Source organism: Amphiprion ocellaris, chromosome 3 (genome assembly GCF_022539595.1).
Source record: "Amphiprion ocellaris isolate individual 3 ecotype Okinawa chromosome 3, ASM2253959v1, whole genome shotgun sequence".
Classification (NCBI taxonomy): domain Eukaryota; kingdom Metazoa; phylum Chordata; class Actinopteri; family Pomacentridae; genus Amphiprion; species Amphiprion ocellaris.
Genome location: NC_072768.1, coordinates 28868311 through 28891396, shown reverse-complemented (window position 1 = coordinate 28891396; position 23086 = coordinate 28868311). Strand labels below are relative to the sequence as shown.

The 23086-nt window shown below is 39.8% G+C and overlaps 1 protein-coding gene across 1 annotated transcript in view; it reads right to left on the bottom strand.

Moving 5' to 3' along the window:
- ntrk3a (neurotrophic tyrosine kinase, receptor, type 3a) overlaps positions 1 to 23086 on the bottom strand; it is a 175358-nt gene that overhangs the window by 73578 nt on the left and 78694 nt on the right. Inside the window, exons 5-6 of the mRNA XM_055009289.1 lie at positions 11223 to 11377; positions 7330 to 7472 (exon numbers count right to left, since the gene is read on the bottom strand). Coding sequence (XP_054865264.1) covers positions 7330 to 7472; positions 11223 to 11377 — 298 coding nt within the window. The remainder of the gene's footprint in view (positions 1 to 7329; positions 7473 to 11222; positions 11378 to 23086) is intronic.

The following is a 23086-nucleotide window of genomic DNA, read 5'->3' as shown; positions in this document are numbered from 1 at the left end:
TTCATGCATGGTTATCTTCACTGGTATCCTCGTACTGCCATTTTTGGATTAGATTTTATTATTAGCTATTAGTTCTTACTTAATACAGTCCTTTCAAGCTTGGTTAATGGACTGTATTACAATGAATATTGGATTTTATGTAAGTTTACATATTGTTTGCTGAAGCTTATAGGCCATTCTCCATTGCACCGCACAGATCGCAAAAAACCACCCCTCCAGAACTTCTTTTAGTTCTGTTTTTGGGGGAGAAAGATGTACTTGCTGACCTGAAAAGTTGCCATGTGGGTCTCCATGCTGATTGGTAAACTGTAATATGTCCTTCAGTGATTTAGTTCATATTGCTTTATTTTAAGAAGCATATCTGCTCCAATAAATCAATTTCAATTTCTTCTTGTGTTTGTGAAAGTTACAGATAAGTAATAAGTGTAAATATTTAATTAAGTTAAAATTTTATATCCTAAAATTGATTTTAGTGAACTTCTCATAAAATTGATTGAACAAACTCAATTTTAGAGCATTTACCAAAACTAAAACTTTCTAAAACATCCACATACTGCAGGACAAACTTGTCTGGGCATAATTCAAACATTGCCGCTTTCGGTTGACTTGGATTTTACAGAGAGGCTACACATCACGGCAGACATGTAAGTAACCATTTTCATTGCTCAAAATTAGGTTTTAGCTAAATGGACATGAGTGTGCTGCAATGTTTAATCCCAACTTTAAAGCGGACACTTGGCTTGTTTTGTCCCACTATGTTTGCCAGCATTGTAGTCCAAAAGATCTGCAGTGTTGCTTAATGTGGTGTAGTGTAAAACAGCTAACCTTACAGAGTTCATTTTTAGACAAATGCAGTTTCTGCTTTATATTGTCTACAAATGTCATCTTCATGATCATTTTCTGCTAGGATTAGAATTATATTATTCTGCTACTGCTTCTGTTAATTGTTTTTTTACTGCTACTGTCAAAATTCCAGCTAGCAGACATGTGCACGGGCTAATGCTAACAAGCCAGCTAATCATTTATTTTTATTTTAATGTTTACTTGGCAGGGACAATACATACAACATTGCATAAAAAAAGGAACAATGAGATGCATATAAGATGTCTAGCTTCAGCTAATTTGCAGTCTTTAGATTCTGTACAGATGGCCATACAGAATTAATTTCTAGGGCTCTGTGAAACATTGTATTTGAATTCCGGATGTTCATTAGTGCAGCTAATGTTAGCGGTGCGTGGTGGGGCCTCAATCAGGATGGTTTCTCCTAAATCGCCGGGACTGCAGAATGGCTGAGAGCAGACCTTTTTTTTCAGAAGTATTTTATTCTGTCAGGATGAACATCCTTTGAATATAAAGGAGAGAGTGTTGAGGAGCTCATCTCTGACTTCAAAGTAAGTATTGTTTCAGGTCAGCACTGAGGTCAGACACTCAGTCAGGTCAGATTATCTGACCAGGTCAGTCACCAGTGTTGCCAGCTCCTCAGTAAGGAAAGTAGCTGTTGGCTATCCTAAAAGTCGCTAAATGAAGGCATTGAATAATTTGCATAATTTCCCATTTGTATGTAATTGTAATAACATTGTGGGAGAGACTAAAAGTGAGTACAAAACATCCAAAATATGTTTTTGAACTAGAGGCTAAATGCAGTGATTTATTTTAGTATGACAGTGAAGAAACACTTTCATTTACAACCCACTCTGTAAACCAGGACGGGATTTGCAGTGACTTTGCACATGTGCAATTCATCTGCCGTCTGGCCGCGGAGCGATGTGGGTCTCCTCTAATCAGACAGTGGGATGCTGCAGGGTTACTAGACTGACCGCCTGTGCTTTGGGACAGGGAGGAGCTCACAGCAGCACCTGCTGCTCGTTGAGGACAGTAAATGCAGAACGATCCGAGCTTTCATGGCAGAGTCTCCAAAACACCAGAAAAAGTCGCTAGATTTGTCGCTAGTCACTTTTGACAAAAAAAAAAGTCACCAGGAGGCTTTGGAAAGTCACCAGATTTAGCGAGAAAGTCCCCAAGTTGGCAACACTGTCAGTCACTCAGTCAGGTCAGACCTGACTGACTGACTTAACTCAGTTTCTGACCTCAGTCAGATCAGGTCAGACATTCAGACAGAGTAAGGACCTCTGTGTTTTGATTTATTTTTTGTAAAAAAAAAAAAAAAAAAAAAATGAAAAAGAAAAAAAAAGAGGCACCGTGTAATATGTTGACCTGCGGAGGACCAGATATATTTTATTTTTCCCCAAAACATAAAACTACACTCAAAAACTACTCAAACATGATGGAGTTTCCTTTCCAAATGGCAGTAAGTTTAGTTTTTGTATTGCTGATTTGTTTTTGGTTTTTTATTTATTTATTGTATCAACAAATGAGACATTTCATTACTAATTGTGTTTTATTTGTATATCATACATCAGAATAGCAAAGAGAAATATACATGAGGAACTGAAAACTCAAAGTCTGAGAATCTACACTGGCCAGCAGCTAGATGCTGCTGGTATTATCATCGAGGGTGTCCCAGTGCTTACTGGTCTTGAAACTCTAGCAAGAGCATGCTGCTTACTCCTTTGACTAGGATATGCCCTAAATCTGTAGTATCTATTGACTCTCAAAGACATGTGAGGTCTTCAAAAGATTTTTTGGTGGACTAGACTCGCTGTGCCCAAAACCAACAGACAAATGCATGACACTCAAAAACAAGCTTTTTGCCTAAGCTGGTACACCCATGAACGGTTTCAGTTCCCATTTAACAAAGTCATACATGGATTTCTAGACTTACTGACGTTTCAAAGAGTAAGTAAACAAGTAAATTGTTCCTTTGTTAGCTGTCCTTGTAGGCAGGTGTAGGTGGAATTTCTGATAAATGTTTTCACTGTGAAGGTTTTATCAGCTGCAGGTCAGAATTTGAATTCTATGAATTGTCGAAATGTTCTAATATGCATCTTAAAATTAAAAACTTTTTTTCATTATCATGCCCTCGGATATTAGCTAAAAATACTCAGGTCTTCTATTTAACACTTTAAGATCAGGTCACAGGTTACTTTGATCTATTTTAGTTCTAAAAAGAAAAGTGTGTAAACAGTTAAGAAATGTGAAGTTTCACAAAATGCTTTTGCTCATCGAGTGGCAATCTTTGCTCTTTAAACATTACCATCAACATGATAAAATTCACCATGTTGACTAACATAAAAGCCTTCATTGTTCTAATTCCTATGTGCTCACAAAACTAGAGTTACATCCAGTAACTACCATTTATCATCATTTTGGTGCACTTGGAGATAATGTTGTAGCTATTTGATCCTACACCACAATGGAAACAGAAAAGTTTAAACTGCGAATTATGGGGTCATTCCTTAAATTTTCACAATTCTATGTGGCTGCCCCAAGTTCCTGCAGTGAATTTCATTTCAATATAAGATGATGTAATATAATTGCTGTTTTTGTTTGTTTGTTTTTAGTTTGTGTATCTCATTTAACATTATTGGTACATAAGTATGAGTTGAATGTTACTTATTAAAATTGATACAGATTCTTTATACAAAACACAACAAAAGTGAGAAGACCCCTGTGCAATATCACAACTTATCAAGTATCACCTCTCAATAATTGCATTATTTCAAATTGATATACACCCTAAATATTTGTTGGGCTTCTTTTATTGGTTTTAGCAATGTTTAATCCTGTGATTTTGTACCAAAGAGCAAGGAATGTCTTTTTTTTTCTTTTTTCTTTGAGCTATCACAGAAACTCAATAAATTGGATGTCACAGAAGTAGTCAGTTTCTTTTAATGATCACAAATGTTTTAGATTGTGTATCCATGATCACAGGTGTTCACCTTTGTTGCATTTAGTTTTAACTTTGAGCCTGTATTTTCTAAATAATTTAGTTTTACTTGATCATACGAGGAAAATTCTACTCATCAATATAGAAATACTGGAATTACTGCAATGTGATACAAATTGGAATCACTTGAGATTTTTGTGATATTACAGGTGAGGTGTTGGAGATGTGTAACATTCTGAGAAATGGAGCTTTGCACTAGTTCATACAGGCATGGAGTCAAGTCGTCACAAGGCCCCCAAGTCCAGTGCAGTCACTTACTGTGCTTTATAACTGAGGCAGCATTCATTCATTCTGCCCGCTCCATGCTCACCACATCTGCAAGCCGCAAATCTGAACTGCTCATTCAGAGCCACACTTTCTAATCCGTAGAGGAAGAAAGAATTAAGGGAATGGATGCTTCTCATATTTTGTGGGACTGTAAAACACAGATCAAAACTGTATGCTCAAATTGCAAAGAAATGGTTTGTTCAAAGAGTTTCAGTCAGGATTTAGAGTACATCATAGTACAGAGACACTTACTTGTTCTACCAGATATCAGTGCTGCACTTGATACAGTGGATCACAGCATCTTACTACAGAAACTGGAACATGTTATAGGGATTAAAGTAACTGCACTAAATTGGTTTATATCATATTTAACAGACAGATTTCAGTTTGTTCATATCAATGACGATTCTTCTACTCACAGCAGAGTAAGCTATGGAGTTCCGCAAGGTTGTGTGCAAGTACCAATACTATTTACTTTGTACATATTCCCCTTTGGCAAAATTATTAGGAAGCACTGCATACATATCCATTGTTATGTACCCAGCTAAATTTGTCTATGAAATCAAATGAAACCAATCAGTTAGTCAAACTCCAGGCATGTCTGAAGGACATGAAGGCCTGGATGACCTGTAACTTTCAATTAAATTCGGACAAAGCTGAAGTTATTGTATTTGGCCCTAAACACCTCAGAAGCACACTGTCTAACCAGATAGTTATTCTAGATGGCATTGCATTAGCCTCCAGTTTTACTATTAAAAACCTTGGAGTTATTTTTGATCAGATATGCCATTCAACATACATAAAACAAATTTGTAGGACAGCTTTCTTTCATCTGTTTAATATTGTAAAAATCAGGGGCATCTTGTCTCAGAGTGATGCTGAAGAACTAGTCCATGCATTTGTAACTTCTTGGCTGGACTATTATGAGTCTTTATTATCAGGATGTCCCAGTAACTCTCTTAAACACCTCCATCTTTTACAAAATGCTGCAGCCAGAGTTCTGACAGGACCCAGTAAGAAAGAATATATTTCTCCCATATTAGCTTCTCTTCACTGGCTCCAGGATAGAATTTAAAATCCTGCTTCAAACATATAACCCTCTTAATGACCAAGCTCCATTGTATCTTAAAGATTCTATTGTTCCATATTATCCTAACAGAGCCCTTAGCTCTCAGACTGCAGGTTTACTTGTGGCTCCCAGAGTTTCCAAAAGCAGAATGCAGTCTCTCCAGAATTTCATGTTTCGTGTTTTTCAAGATTTTTGCTGCCTATAATATCTGAATTCGCAGCAGCTTTTCTAAAAAACTTCCAAAGTTCTGATGTTTTAAGCATGTTTGTTGCGATGAAATTACGGGAGACAGTGACAATTGCTAGAAACTTTAATTTTTTTCAGCTTTTAAAACACGTTTCAACATTTTAATTTACAATATTTATTCATAAACTAATTCTTTAACATGCTCCAACCCATTTACACAAGATTGCATGCCACGGTGGGAAATTAGCACCAGCCAGATACTGGTTTAGCATGATGTGGTTGGTAGATTTAAGTCACAAAATGATAATTAACTATTGAATGAATCAAATTTGGGCATCTGTCAGTGCCTTAAAAAGTTAATTTCACATCCTGGCACACACATATTCACACACACACACTAGTCACAGCTTGTCTCGTCAATTAACAAGAAAAGCATTCAGAGAGCACAGTACTCCACCAAGACTGTTCATTACCTGACCTTGCACTGAGCACAGGTGTGTGTTATGCATGTATACATTATGTAATTCAATTCAATTTAATTCAATTTTATTTATATAGTGCCAATTACAGTCAAATTGTCTCAAGACACTTTACAGAACCCAATGTACGGCTACCTAATCGCCTCACCTAAATATATAGCGGGCGGCAGGATTTGATGGGACTCAGAAACACCCCCACAAATTAATCGATTGTTCCTTGTATCATTTCCAGTAAGTCCACAGCGGTGGATTTGTAGTAGTATCGCAATCATGCCATCGTCAACAGGCAGCTGTAGCGTTCACTTGTTGTCATAGTTACTGTGCCGCTATGAGACGCTGTGCCATTACCTCGATTTGAAATACTTAACAAATCCGTGGATCCAGACTATAAGCCGCATCACTGCCAAAATCTAATCACTTGGTCCTTGTGTCATTTCTGACATTCCCTAAAAATTTCATCCAAATCCGTTTGTCCGGTTTTGAGTAATGTTGCTAACAGATGGAAGGATTCACATACACCACTGATCACATAACTAATAGTTAATCTAATGTACCTTCATTTTTTCAGTGCTCGCAACAGATCTGGATGCAACAGCTTCCGTCACGGTGATTTGTCTGGTCTGTGGTCTGCTCGTTTCAGCCATTCCCCTAATATGTTTCGCGGTAGAAAAGTGTTTATCAATTGATCATTTGTTTTTAGGTATTCTTTTGTATTCCACCACAATACTGCACGGGTGAGAAACCTTTTACTTCCGCTTTCGTGAAGAACATCAGAGAATTCTTTTGCACTGCCTTTAGCAGTAATTTTTGTTGGTAAATGAGAGACTTTGGAATCGGATATGTCTGTCTTTTTCGAACCGTAAACAAGGAAGTGAATTTGGTGATATACTTGCATTACGTTTGCACTGGGGACTACTATGATTGGTGGAACTCATGGGAGGCTGGACAAAATTGTGAAAAAGTTGCAGAGTTTAGACAAAGTTGCAAGGTCACACAGAATTCACAGAGACTGGTTGAATTCGTGTGAATTGGTATGACTGCAACATTGCGAATTCATGGAGGGACTGAGAATGGGAGGCAGATCCTTCAGTTATCAGCTGCTCTGTTGTGGAATCAGCTCCCAGTTTGGGTTTTGGAGGCAGACACCTGCTCTACTTTTAGGATTAGGCTTAAAACATTCTTCTTTGATAAAGCTTACAGTTAGGGCTGCTCAGGATCACCTGAACTGTCCCTTAATTGAGCTGCTATAGGTTGAGACTGCTGGGGATTCCCATGATGCACTGGGCTCCTCTCCTCTACTTACACTATACTGTTTTGTATCACCATTACATGTCACTAACTATGTGTTTCCCCCGAGGTCCTGTGTCCTGTGCTTGTCCTCTCCATGGATATATATGTCACATATAAAATGTAACACTTGCATGTCTAGCAGTAGTGTGTTCTCTTTAATATGTGTGAATGTGTGCATGTGTCTTCAATACCTCTTGAGCAGTGACGGAGTGCAAACCATTTACAGGCCAGTCCACCTCAGGTAATGGCGATCCAGAGCCATTACAGATGGCTGTAACTCGATCACCTTCAACAACTGTGAGGTTGCTGTGGCTGACACTGATATCTGGCAGGTCTGGGAGGGAGAGACACAGAGAGGGGGAGAAAGAGACTAAAATTCAGAAACTGGTCCAGGTCTTGGTGTGTCTAAATTTCATAGTACATTATGCCTCAGTACAATATGTACAATACTATAGGCTCATCTTTACATTTGTTGTTGAAAACAGCAATGGGATATCGATGAAAACTCTTGTCGAGATCAAGAGTTTCATACTAACAGGAAATGGTACAATGCATTTATCAACAGATGTTGTTTTAGCTACAGTGGTAGAAAAAGTTTTCAGACACCCTTTAAATTTTTCACAATCTCAAATCTTATCATGAAATTTATGGAAAAAATCTTTTTTGTGTTTCAAAAGATGCGGCTGCATTAGACAGACACAAGCAAACACATTTTTTGTTTATTGTTTACAAGAAAAAACAAATTAATCTAAATTCTTGACTGTTTCAATGTCAGTTCTCAACAGTGTAAGTATCAAAGTCAACAAATTAAAGACAATGTGTTCAAAACTGAACAAAAAATAAACCATCACATCATAAAATTAATATTCAGTAGTCCTGACATTAGCATGCAGTAGAGCTCTAATCTTGGCTGGCATGTTAACCACAAGCCTTTCACACTGTTGAGGGATAATCTTGTCCCATTCTCCTTGAATTACTGCTTTTAATTCTTCTAAATTCTTTGGTTTATGCTTTGAAACAGACCTTTTGATATTCCACTACAGATTTTCAGTGGGGCTCATGTCCAGGGATTGAGCTGGCTACTCGAAGACCTGGATACTGTGCTCCTGCAGGCAAGTTCTACTGGCCCTGGATGTGTGGCAAGGGGCATCATCTTGTTGAAACATCCACTGTTGACCTTGACGGAACAGTGCACGTGCAGAGGGGAGCATGTGGATTTCGAGAATGACACGGTACTTGGCAGAGTTCAATGTGCCATCACAGACAGTGAGATGACCAACACCAGCAGCACTCATGCATCCCCAAACCATGATACTGCCTCCACCACGCTTGACAGTAGGTACTGTACATGCTGGAGATAACGCTTTGCCTGGCCTTCTGTGTACCCTCAGGACTCATCTGACCACAGAACCTTCTTCCAATTCCTGGCGGTCCAGTTCTCGTGTTCTTGAGCCCAATGACGCTGGGCTCTGTCTCTCATTGATGACGGACTTCTTGACAGCCTTGTAGGACCTTAAGCCATGATTGAAAAGTCGACTGTGTTGCGGGGGTTCCTGCTGGTTGAATGGTGGTGGAAATGCCAGCTCATCCAGTATTTTAAATCTGGTTTTAGATTGGAAGGCTTAAGAACCTCATAGCCCCCTGTTTACACAGCAATAGGTTAGTCAACATTTGCAGTTCTGCAGTTTGTCCAAGGGTTAGCAACAGTGTGGGTTAGCTATATATTGATCTGGGACAGTAAAATTGATCTCGATGTCAAAGCTGGGGACACATCTTATTTTGTCCAGTGAGTCCAGAAGCTGCTCATACTGCCGACTTTAAATATGCTCCCCATCAGCTCTCAGATTTTCTGACTCAGTTCAACACTTCTGTCATGTCCTGAACTGTGGCCTGAAGAGTGCTTATTGAGAGGCACTAGCAGTTAGTCATAACTAGCTGCAGGGACTTATTCCCATTCAGAAAGAAGGACATTAGTGAGGCTAAGCAATGATGGTTAATATTTGCTCAGAGTTGGTATTCCCCTTCATCCCAAGTACATTGATTGGGGTAATGTCAGGACCCTGAGTAGTTCACTCAAGTTTATCTTAATTAAACTGGGAAAATAAAGTCTTTAAAACTGTCATTTTGCTGTATTTAAATGGCTTCCTACCTATTGTCTGCTGTATTAGTGTAGACACAATACCATAGGTGTACATAATAAACTAGTAATTGAGTCTACAAAATAAATACAGTTAAACACCTATTCCATTATTTCTTTTCCTTTGTTAACATGTCCATATGGTGTTTTTTTTTTTTTTTTTTAACAAGATAAAAAAAAATATACAATGAGCGAAATAGGCAGTTAACAGAATGGCTTAACATTTCCACCTTTAAACAGCAGTGTAATGATGAGGGTCTCAAAAACACACATTCAGCATTCAGACTGCCAGGGATGCGGCTTCCCATATGAGAACTGTTCTATTATAACTGTGAAAACAAACTGAACTGTGTGCTCTCAGGTTATTATTTATTTATCTGAAAAAAATTTTTTCATTTTGGGTTAATGCATTTCCCGTTGTTATGTGAAGGTTGCTTAAGGGGTCAAAAATCAGAGACTTGAACTCCATCGAAGATATGTTTACATCACCAACAGACTTGTAGTCTGAATTGTGTGAACTATAGTGACATTCAGACTATGAAAGCTGTTACATTTGCCCTTCCCCTTTCAAAATCTGGATGGACTCTGTTATTCTCCATAGTGCATGCATATTAAATCTGCCAACAGCCTAGCAAAGTGTTTTTTGTTTTTTAAGATAGACTATTATAGCAATTTTTCATGCCACAACATGTATGGTTGACTTATTGCCACTGTATAGGACAGATTAGTTTTACAGTGTTGAGCTGCAGCTGGTGGTGGATGGGTGAGTGGAGAGAGGTATGGATAACACAGAGCCAAACATTCTAAATGAGGCAATGATGTAGAGATATTAAGTCATTTAAGGCAGGTAGGGGTAATTTTCATGAAACAAGAACTTTAAAATACTTAACAATGATCCACAGAGATTTGTTTTTAGTTTGATCAGTGACTGGGGGGAAACATTAACACACTATTTTAAGAACATACAATGCCTTTCCACTAGTTACTGATTGTACTAAAAATCATGTAATCTTTTTATGTCTTTAACCTTTGTTTTACAAAGAAATCCCATCAAGGTCAAAGTTCTCTTTTACAAGAGTTCAGTTCAGTTCAATTTTATTTATATAGCGGCATTTACAATTCAGATTGTCTCAGAACGCTTTACAGAACCCAAAATGGCTTGAATCCAAGTCCAACATATGCAACCTATATACAATATTCCACAACACACACACACACACACACACACGCATGCATGCATGCACACACACAAAAAAAAACACTTTTTCAAAAGGGTGGTTATCACATGATTCCTGCACGAAATTCTTTATGATGCCAATAACTCATCAGGAGATACAAATGTTTTTACAGATTACAGATTATTTCATGTCCAAGTTAAATAACAGGAAAATTAATTCTGCTGAATCACTGTTAAGCACTTGTAGGGGTATGGCAGATAATGAGCAGATTTAAGATAAAGAATATGAATGAATATGAATATTAAATATTCCTGTCCTGTGGTCTATGATGTCCAATGCATCAAATCTTAAACAGCAGCTAAACATGTTAGCTTAAAATAGGCTGGTGATATTCTAGATTTTTCTTCCTGTCAATAAATCTCTGAAAATACCAAAATTTAAGAAACTTATTCTGTGTAACCAAAGCAACAATAATGTGTTCTGTTAACAAATACTGTTTGCATATGATATATCGTAACCTAGATTAATTTAAAATTAACCTTCATAAATAACTGAAATTATATAATTGTAAACCAATTAAAACATACTAAGGCTTGATTAACACACAATCGATGTTTTTTCAGTTTTGTTGTTTTTGTTTGTAGGACTTATTGAGAGAAAGACAAATACAAGCTCTGTAATTAGTCAGTGGTGTCACAAGTCAGAATCAACAAAGCCAAGGTGTGCAAATTAGGCATGTGTGTTTGTGTGCTAGTATTTGCACTCTTACCACAATTGCTGATGTTCATATCCTGCAGCAATATTTTTCTGTAGCCATCCGCACAGTATAACTGTTGGCTGCTTAGCCCCGCCTCTCCTCTCTGTTGCCATAGCTGCAGCCACCGGATCTCACAGCCACATGCAAACATCACCTCTTCTAAATGCCTAGAAAAAAGAGCATTGATGTCATTAGCAGCGCACAAAATCCCAGCATTGACACAGCCACCTTCAAACTGCACATCAGAGGACCAAAGCCTGTTTGTCACTTCATAACTAATGTGTAGGATTAGTGACATCCAGTGGTCAGGATGCAGATTGCATCTTGCTGATCCCCACTTTTCTAAGCATGTAGGCGAACCTGTGGAGACCATACACCAGCAGAAGAAGTGCAAAAGGCCCTCTGTAGAGCCAGCGTTCAGTGTGATCATTGTGGGTTATGTTAGAAGCATCGTGATGCAACATGAAGGACTTTGTGGAGGAGGACATGTAGAGGTGGGCGGATCAATCCAAATATCGACAATATCAATATCCGTGTTGGTATTGATATTGAATGATACCAGTACAATGATATCAGTACTTTAGTTTCAGTTTCTGTCCTGTATGTCTGAACTGATGCGGCTTCAACAAACAGGCAACCTGGCTGTCAGAGGTCCTCCATCTGAGGAGCAGCAGCTAATCCTCCTCTTGTGATTGGATGTTGTACCGTCACGTGACTCAGCGGCACCAGACAAACAAGCAAGCAGGCTCAGCTACATCATAAATCACAGTGGTGGAAAGTATAACTTTAATTTCTTCTGTGGCTCTGTCAGTCTGTTCCTGTCTGATGTGTAAAATTAGCTGTTTAGCTGTTGTATGTTCCTCAACCAACACTGAGGAAAGAAGAGGCAGAGAGGGAGAAGTCTGACTGAGACACAGCTGATGATCATGTTACGGTACAGGGGGGAGAACTGAACCCAAAATGAGAGCTACACAGAGCAGGCAGCAGGCAGGTTGAAATTAAACAGGTTTTATTCACAAAATGAATACTAAGTAACTATAATGCCAACACTGGCCAGAAACGCACAATCGGAGAGGGAAGGGGGGAAGGCAGGCTCCCGGGGCGGTGGTAGTCGAGGGGGGCATGCGCCAGTGTCTTTCAATCTTAGTTACAATTTTATCCATTCAAGATGACACACATCCATTCAAACTTTCACCTGCTGTCATCCTGTGAAATGCAGACCTATTTAGAGACTGAAGCACATATGATGGCATGACATCTCACTGACATAAAGAAGCTGCTGGATGCAGTGGGCTGTGAGCACATTAAATAATCACGGCATTTTTTGTGGATATTTGTCAGAAGGCTTTATTGTGCACAACACTGCAGACCTGTCTGCGGACCATATTAGTGCCAGGAGATTTGATAGACAACATGAACCAAGCAGAGAATGACCATAAGGACTGGTGTGCCTGGAAAACATTTTGACACTCCACGGTTTTGGATTTGATAGCCTGAGCTGAAGTTCAAAAGCTGTGTGAATACAGTAGTGACATGAAGGCTTAGGCTGCCCTTGGTGCTTATCAGAGCTGCTGTTTCTTAAATGACAACAATCTCCAATCCAGGCTTCTCTGAAAAGGGAGTACACCCAAAATAAGAAACTCTCATATAATTGCACTGCATTATACGCTATACTGTATTGTTGGCTTTTTTTTTTTTTTTTTTTTTTTTTTTTTTGCATCTGGTCCTTATGGGAACAAATGCTAACATTAAAAGTATTTGTATTTTTGATCCACTATCAGCTGTACAAGGATTTTATACTGTATTTAGGTAGTGATCTTTTTCAGTAGAATGCTGAAAGGAGCAGATCACAATCTTGTAAAATTAATAGCAACACCATAACCTTATCTACATTTTCTCTAAACATCTTTTAACAGATATTGTCTTATAACAAATCTTCCTTCAGTACGGATGGCCTCTGCTTCTTTTGTCCATTAGATATTCACAGTATGTGTGTAGCTGCTGACAAAATAAACATTGTTTTGTTACCTCAGAGACAAATAATACAGCACATTGTTTACTATTTAAATGTAGTTAAAAGATACAGTGGCTCTTAGAAGAGAAAAAAAGCAAAATACTTCATGAGACTCCAAATAAACAGCAACGGATAGTATATTCTACAAGTGCATTAAAAATGAGGTGTATTGAAAAGTAAATCATTGACACACAATGGATGTCAGCCTTATACAGTATATATTTGCATAGTCTCCACCGTAAATCCTGAATTAAGTAGAAATGACATTAGTGAAGAGTTATTAGACAGTTTTTACATAATACTGCATCGGACTGGACATTGGCCAGTGGCCAGGTCTCCAGTCCAAATGGATCGCAATATGCCAGCTTGGATAGAGTCCAGGACCCCGCAATCTTGTACAGGATAAAGCAGATATAGATAATAGATAGACGGATAGATTTGTATGCAGGGTTCATTAGCCCACTACATGTAGGTATCATCACAGCCCGAATTTTGCTATTTAAAAAGCCTGCAGCCGTTAAGTGACAGTGTTGGTATGACTTCATTTTGAATTCAATAGGACATGAGCAATGACTAAGGGCATCTTCACAATTTAGTATGTGGATGGTCTCCGTTCTTTAGGACTTGGCATGGTGTTGAGTCAATCAGTCACAGTGTGCCTGCAGGCATGTGTGAGAATATCTGTGTTGCAGCCCTGAGCCGCTGCACTCCATTCACACTTCCTCATTTTGATCAGTTCTCACCTGTTAGTTCTAGATAGCAAGATGAGGCTTGGCTGAAAGTCTACCTTGCCTGTTTCCAGTTAGAAGCCCAGTAGAAGCCACAGGCTAGATGGGTGCAGTTAGAACTTGAGGTGTGAAATTAACATCAGACACAGAGTCAGTCAGACCTGTGAGGGTATAGGGGCAAATGCATGCAACAGTGTGGTGAACAGAGAGGGCTCAGGTGAGGGTGAATGTAAGTCAGGAGGAACAGTTGATGCTTTGATGTTATCAACTTTATTGACAAAGTAGTGTCAAAACCTCTCATAGTCCTCTGTAGAGGAGACACAAACAGTAGCTGCTGCAGGGTTTACTAAGCTACTAAGATGGCATAGAAGAGAGATCTTGGGTTATGTGTTTTGAGGCCACCTGAGGCCTCCACTAAGGATCAGGATTTGAGCTTATCAAAGTAACTTCCAGTTTTAACTCTGGGTTTTTAGCACTAAAACAGTGGTTCACATGACCAAGGTAACTTATGCTGATCTCCTGTTCCAAAAAAAAACAGATAAACACACATTAAAACACCTCCTACTGACCATTTTTGTCCATTTTTTAGTTGCTCACACACCATTTAACACCACCAGGGCTGTAGCTAAAACAATAAAAATGTCTTACACACCAGAAGAATTCATCTAAGCAACACATTGTTTTAGTAGAATATAAAATTGTCATTATGGTAAGAACTACTTGTGCCCTAATAATTTGGTAATGACACTGATAAGTCTGTCACTAAACCTATCACACAGTCTTTTTGCGGCTCTTCCTCCTTCCTTGGCTGCTATAGCTGTGTTACATTTAGTCTGTATTATCTGTATACTGTGTTTAATATTTTTTCTTGATCTTTGTTTATAAAATACTCTGCTAGTGTCAGTGGATCTGTCCATCATTGTAATTGGTCATCTGCTAATTCTGCCTGCTTTCTAATGTAAATGCACTCAGTCAGGTTCAGAAACCCCTATGTGGACTTACAGAGTGATAACCAGCTTTGTAACACACTTATCCCAACTATAGTTGTTTGATTAAGGGAATCCAGATAATGAGAAGCTATAGACAATTGCAAGTCCACCCCTACCACTGAGTCTGGGGGAACTAAGGAATGTATTACTGGGGAAGTAAAATTCTGATAAAGCATGTAGGTTGCTAATTCTCAGCAGTGTTTCTCTTAAAAAGAGAGAGTCCAGTTTATTGGATGAGATAAAATCATTCAGGATAAAAGTCTTATTAGCCAGAGACCTTGTATTTAAGAAAGCACAGCTAACAAGCGAAGAGGGTTTATATTTTGCATTTCCTGAGAATTCTAATGGGAGGATATGTGCAGCATTTATGTCAGTGCTCAAAGTGGTTGATGTAGAGGGCAGTGAGTGGAAGCACCAGCTATGATGGCTGTAACTAATACAGATAGGACTAGGAAAAGCTTAGACTGCAGTGGCTAGATTTTGTTGGTCTTTGGACTGGAGGTGATGTAGTGGGATTTTGAAATTGAAGAAATAGCAAAACTGGAAAACATGATGTTTAAATTAGACTCAAGCACAGACAAATGATTAAACTGGAAAACATTTTTAAACAAATTTCATGTATACTCTGAACAAACCTGTATCACCACAACCCAATGAAAACCTATACAATACAGCAATTGAAACAAATTGCCTGAAGCACAAGTTCTTTCTGGGGCTTTTTGTGAGTTTGTGTTCAAGGTCATGATGGCCTAGAAAGCACGAGAAATGATCGAGGGGCTGAGGAGAAACAATCGAGGGGCTGAGGAGAAACAATCGAGGGGCTGAGGAGAAACAGTAAGGGGGAATGCAGGTGCAGCCACCAGGAGGGAAGAAAAGAGCACCCCGGTTGTACATTTTTTAAAGGGGGAGGTAGTTAAAAATTTGCCACGATTAGATCAAAAACTCCCAGATATGGCTGCATTCAAACATAACGATGGTAGCGATGTCTTGATTGGTCTTTTAAAAAAGGTTTGTGGTTTCCCAGGAGAAGGTGGAGAGTTTGGGAAGAGTTTGAGAGTATATTAGAACTTGCACAAAGTTGTTTAGTTGGTTAAAATCTCAACATTTTGCTCATGTCTGTTCTTACAGTCACTGTATTGAATAATTATTTACATTAGCCTTTGAAAACTGTTTGAATATTTTTTCTTGAAAACTTTCTGAGGACTCCAATAATTGTTCCAGAAGTGATTTTTTTGACTACATGTTTGCCAAAGCTGCCTAATCATCACTGTCCTATAGCAGACAGACTGAGTCACAACAGTGACCAAGCCCAGTGCTAAAGAAGGTGGCAAATATCAAGATGGTGGGTACCCCTGCTGGTTTGGCAGCCAGAACCGATTCATCCTTGGTGAATGGCTTCATTTTATGCAGCGTTACTGAGCTGTTTCCTTGTTACATTTCTCTGTTAGGACCCACAGCAGCAGCAGGAGCCATTGCGGCAGGAGCTGAAGCAGGAGGAGCTGTAGCAGGGCCTGATTCCACCTGGGAACAAGCATTTTATACTACAGTTCCTCAGCTGCATGGCAGCTTGGATTCTTTCCACGTGTAACTACACCTTCCAACCAGATTGCCTGCGTGCTGGGAGTGGAACAGCAGGAAGGCTGGCAACATATTGATGGGTTTAAGAGGTTAGTATCAATGTTGGCTAAGTTCATGGCTAAGTTCAGGACTGATTTGAACTGTGTGATTGCAGTGTCAGCAAAGCCTGATAGAAGAAAGTCTCACAGTTTTGAAAGTCATCAGAAATCCTCCATGGAGAGGGTAATATCTTTTTTATTTATAGGCCATAGTAGTCATGTTTATTAATGTTAACTGTTGGGAGAGTCTTCCAAAATTGTTGGCGCCCTCATTCAGCAGGCTGAATTTAGGGCCTATCTGACAGCGAACTTGTAGGGATTTATATTTTAAATATTTTATTGTTAAATGAACCTGGATTTAGCACAAAAGGTAACTTAAAACTGGAAAAAAATATTACTTTGTGGAAAAGTCTCTGCCAGATAAACACAACACTGTGACCATGTCATCCAGATGAATCTCAATTAAATTTGAAATAGCTCAAGCAGAACCACAGTTGAAAATGTTCACAGAGACCAGTTAGTCAGGGTTGAACTCTAGGAACTGCTATCACTGAGTGTACGGCATGTCTGTATCTGTGTATCTTTCTCCCACACAACACAGGGTTGTAAATAGCCCCAGGACCCTGAACCAGATCTTAACTGGAAATATCTCACTATCAGCATTCCAACAGCCCTGCTTTAAATATTTCAGCTAGAATAGCCTGCAGTACATTCACAAGCTCATGCTGACAAAACATGCTGTAACACACAATTTAAAACCTATGGGCTACATGTATCTGCATGTGTGCAGATAATAACTGTCTTCCCAGAATGAACAGATTTTGTCATATTTTCAGAAGACCAATAATAAATCTATGAAAGACACAAAGTGCATTATTGTTTTTGTTTGTTTTTTGTTTGTTTTTTTTGTGACAGTGTTATGGCCCTAGACCCTTTGTCTTCTGCTGCTCCTCTTGCAGGTCTCTGGCTGGGCGGAGCTGTAATCATTCAGCCAGCCACACCTAGGAAGTGCACCAGGATATACAAGCCAGCTGGCTGAGCCAGAGCTCTTTGCTCTGCTCTGCTCTGCTCTGCTCCGCTCTACTCTGTTCCACTCAACACCTCCAGCTAGCCATGCGGTCCTTCGTGGTATTTGGTTTTGTTTTGCACTGACAACATGCACTACGCATTTTCCACTACCACCCCACACCCTCACACACTACTGATCCTAACTACCACATCCCATTATTATGTTTTTTATTAATGAATAGGTTCCAGTTTGTGCATGTCAACAATGACTCTTCTGAGCATACTAAGGTAGTGGTGAAATAGCTCTCTCAAACACCTACAGCTGATCCAAATACTGCAGTGAGAGTACTGATGGGAGTTAGCGAGAGAAATCATATTTCTCCTATACTGGCTTCCCTTCATTGGCTTCCTGTAAAATCTAGAATAGAATTCAAAATCTTTCTTCTGACATATAAAGCTCTTAACAACCAATCTCCATCGTATCTTAAAGACCTGATAGTACCATGTTATCCTAGCAGAACTCTTCGCTCTCAGACTGCAGGCTTACTTGTTGTTCCTAGAATCTCTAAAAGTAGAATGGGAGGCAGAGCCTTCAGTTATCAGGCGCCTCTCCTGTGGAACCAGCTCCCAGTTTGGGTTCGGGAGGCGGACACCCTCTCTATTTTTAAGACCAGGCTTAAAACCTTCCTTTTTGACAAATCTTATAGTTAGGGCTGACTTGAGGGGGTCAGCTGGTGTCTTCATTTGCACAATTGACTTTCGACGTTCCTTAGTTCTGCCTCTAGTTCCGCTGCTATAGGCCTAGGCTACTGGGAGACCTCTATTGATGCACTGAGCCCTTCTCTAACTACCTATGGATTTACTATATATACCATTATTGCATTGCATTCACTCTGTTTGTCCCTGTGTTCCTTCTCCAAGTGTCCCTGGTCCCAGAGCTGGATGCTTCAGATCTGCGGTTGTTGTCCCACCAACTGGCTTAATCTCTATCATGTCCACTGTGGGATGCTGCTGTTGAACTTCCTCCAGCCCACTGCTTCCAGCTGCCCATTTCCACCAATCTACTCTTCATCACCCTTACTATACTTGATATGCTCATCTACATACTGTTTGAATTTTACTACCAGCTATATATGTAGTATATTTAATGCCAGAGTCGTACATCATAACAGTGAACTTATGAATCAATTTCAATGTTAGCTTGTACTTTGTATGTATCATCTAGCTTATCATACATGTATCCAACAGTGTGTTCCTTGGTCCCCATCCTCCTCTTCTCCCATCCCTCCTGCTCCCCCTCCATCTCCCCATCCCTCTCCCTCTCTCCCTCTCTCCCTCTCTACCCCTCTACCTCTTCTGTCCCTCTCAACCCACCAGCCAGCAGGCAGATGAGTTCCCCCACATAAAGAGCCGGGTTCTGCTCAAGGTTTCTTCTTAAAAGGGTGTTTTCCTTGCCACTATCGCCTTAGGGCTTGCTCTGGGGGTTCAGGCATATGGGTTCTGTAAAGCGTCTTAAGACAATTTGACCTGTAATCCGCGCTATATAAATAAAATTGAATTGAATTTAACTGAACTGAAATGTGAAATACTGCTTTGTGTTGTGTGAAATATTGAGTTGAACTTTCCAGGACAAAAGAGGAGTGTTCAAGAGAAGTTTGCATAAGTATATGAGACTATGTAACACTTTGTGTAGTCAGTTAAATTCTCAAGATTTTGCTCATGTTTGTTCTTACGGACCTGTATTGAATAAACATTATTCACATCAGACTCTAAAGAATGCTAGAAGACTCCAACTTTTGATCCAGAATTGATTTTTGACTACTTGTTTGATAAAGTTGCTTCATCTTCACTGGCCTTTAACAGGCAGACTGAGTAACAACAGAGTGACCAAGGTGTGGTCCTGCTCCTGAACTTCAATTTAAGACTATATCTCCTTTCACTAGCAAAGACCACACCATTAAATTGAAGCTTGATTGTTTATTGGATGCAATGGAGTGTTATGTTTGATGATGACTGAGTTGAGCTGATGTGGCATGGGGAAAAACCTTAGTTGGAGATCAGCAGTGGCTGCCAGGCCGGTGGAAAAAATGCATAAAAGAATAAAATGAAGAGTGGGCATAATGTAGATCTTGAGCAGGTGAGAAGCAGATACACTTGAAGCCCATGTCCTTGATTAAGTGTCTTGGAACTCCTTGGCTGAAGGCCGCGTCAATACGGAAGGAGTGGTCAGATAACATGCTAGGATTCTGGATGCCATCAGGACTTGCTCGAAGTGGAAGAGCAATCGGGATAAGGTTGTGATTTGACCAGTCTCTGCAATTAACTGAAGGTCAGAAGCAAAGCATTTGAGGATTTTATGGTTTGTAAACGGTGTACTACAGATTTATAAGGGCTTAGGTGTGAATCTGGTTTGAAGTACATAATGGCCGTTGGATTAACGTCTTGATCGGTTTGGCTTTGTTTCACTGAATAGACGGCAGTCTTGAGAGGTGGAGGAAGGTTTAACACAGGATGTGAAAAATGTTGCAAGGATGGCAATGTGGACTGAACTTGACTTGTTGCTTGATGTTGCAATGGACTCACAGGAACAAAGGAAAGCCAACAGAACATTGATTCTAGAGTGCCAGATAGAAGTTGAGAGGATAGGAGAACAGATGTTGGTGGAAGATGACCATGAGTAATCAGTTATATTGCTTGTGGTTGTTTTGTGTCCCAGAGAGGGTGAACAATATGGGATGGAGCTGGATAATGCAGCTACATTGAATGACGGAAGGAGAAAAAAAATTTGTTATGGAGGGAGTGAAGGGAGTTAGTGATATTGCTGCAGTAGCCGGGAAGTGGACATGTAGGAGTACCAGATGGGAGACTGACGGCCACATGAGGTGCTGCATGAAAGGCATGAATGTGGGAGAATAGCATTGACATTTGTTCATGAAGATGATGAGGATGAGGTTATTGGGGTGAACAAGGATGGATTTGTAATTGAGCATTCATGGCTCAATGAAAGGGGAGCGATAATGATGGGGTTGATTTTGAATACTGCTGAAGATGACTGGAGATGTTTTTGAAGGAACTGTGGGAATTTGGGAAGCTTTGGCATGGAGAGCATCATTGAGAAAGCCCCAAAACAGGCAGAAGGAGCATGACTGAAGAGCTGTTTGCTGTTTGGGATCTTATTCGTGAGTGATGGAAGAATGGAGTTAGAATGGGCAAGCATCTTGGTGCATCATCAGCAGTGATGCAGGAATTGTACTGAACAGGATAAGGAGGGAGCTGAGCCGGAAGGCAAAGTTTTGGATTTACCAGTCAATCTGTATTCTAATCCTAAACTATGCTCATGAGCGAGATTGTGGGTTCCTCTATAGGTTGGCTGGACATGGCCTTTGAGGGAGGTTGCTGTAGAGTTGTTGCTTTTTTGTGTCAAAAGGAGCAGGTTGAGGTGGTTCGGATGCCTGATTCCGATGCTTCTTGGACGACTTGTTGGCGTGGCTAATTCAGGTAATGTGCCACTGTCATCTTTTGCTAGAAGTGTAAACAGAAGGTTGACCGAGGTATGAAGCTTGAAGAAACTGGTGACCCAGTGTCAGAAGTGTATGAATTGGACTGTTGACGAGGTATGAAGAGACTAGTCAAACTGGCATCTCAGTGCGAGAAGGAGCCTAAAAATTGTTCAGGCGGGGGATAGACATGAGTGAAACTGGCATCTCTGTGCCAGCACGAGAGTCGAAGTTGTTGAAGTTGAGGATAGAGATCTTCAAGACTGACTGCTGCTGCAGAAGAAACAATTGTGCAGGTATCTGTACTGAGGCATCCCACCGTCAGTTAGGTTAAGTCTGCTGCAGATAGTTTGTGCGAAAAGACTTTTTCAGCACTGACACATATTAAAGATAAATACAGATCATGTCTAAATGTGGAGGCTATCTCTGAGAGGCCATCTTCAAAATTAAACCCCATCTCATTAGTTGAGATTAACACTAAAACATGGCTGAAACATTAGCATGGCAACAATGTTCATGTTTACTCAGTGCCACTGGTTATTTGTTTTGCTTTGAGTGAGATGTTCTTTTGCTTACATGGAAATTAAAGTGTATGAGTAAGTAAGTGTTCACATGACAGCAACAACGTTAACTCATTCAAGTTACATGGAGATTACTTTGAATGAATATTCTGCTTTCATCATACAGTAAATTGTGAGATGTAAAATCATAACATGGTTGTCAGGCTGTCCTGTTCCTTTTTGTGGTCGTTCTGCCCATGTTTGGACACACCTATTAGAGTGTGTATGTCCTGTGTGCACATTTTCTTATGTTTCAGTCACCTCTGGGGATAGTGATCACCAGTCTCAGGAATCGTTATTTTGTGGGTCGTGGGCTGAAAAGTTTGGAAACTCCTGCTATGGACTATGGACGTCAACATAAAGTGCAGTATGTTGGACAGTGAGGGAAGAACTACGAGCTTGGCAGTCAAACTTTTCTCCATCTGTATGTGATGAACTTCTACTGAAAGTTTTAGCAGATTGTGTTTCTGCTCTTACATGAAAACGACTTGTTACTTGTATGGCAATGAACATTTTCTTCATTAATTGTACTGAACTTTAATCAGACTACTGGATGTTGGTCACCTGTTTGTGCTGCACAGAGCTGCAGGTGAGTGACATACCTGCTCCACCCCTCACACACTGGTTTGGATTTAGAAAGCGAAAGTCTACCATAGATACATATACATTAGACTTAAAAAAGAACTTACAGTAATGACACAGAATTTGCAACACAACACTTTTCTTACTTACTAGTACTGGGAGAAGAATCGTTAATGCCAGAGCTCATGCAGTGTTTAAAAGTTTTGCCCTGGGGCTCATTTAATACTGTGGCTCAGTACCCATCTCTACTCAGAACGACCTGCCTGTATTTCAGCCTGAAACACATACAGATCCCTTGACCACTCTCCTTCTCCCTGCGTGCCCATTAAGTAGTCTACCTCGTAACTCTTAGTATTTCAGTCTAGTGCATTGTTCCAGTTCTGACTGTGTAGCACTTCTGTCTTCAGATAATTTAGTGTGGCATTTTAGTGTGCCTTCATTTCATTTTCTCTGTTGGTGCTTGTGGGTACTTGTTTTGTATAGTGTTGTGCTTCATTGCGATTTGCTTCAAGCAACTGTAACATAACCAGTATTTTTATGACTGTGCCTTACCTTGTGGTACTGTGTTTTGATCATTTTTTTTAACCTTTATTCAACCAGGTAGGTCAATCGAATACCACTTCTCATTTACTATGATAACCTTACCAAGACAGAGCATAAAAGGTATATAGAAAACAGCGAGGACACAGAGAGAAAGAAGAACAAAACAAAACAACAATCTTGGTTCAGTGTCTGCACTTGGGTTTCTGATTTCCTGTGACACATGCAACAACTGGCCCTGTATGGACTGGAGCCAGTTGCCAGTCACTGTTTTGTATCTACCTGCCTTCCCCACATCCTGAACCGTAGTGAGTTCTAGCCTTAGTTGGCGTTATAGTTAAT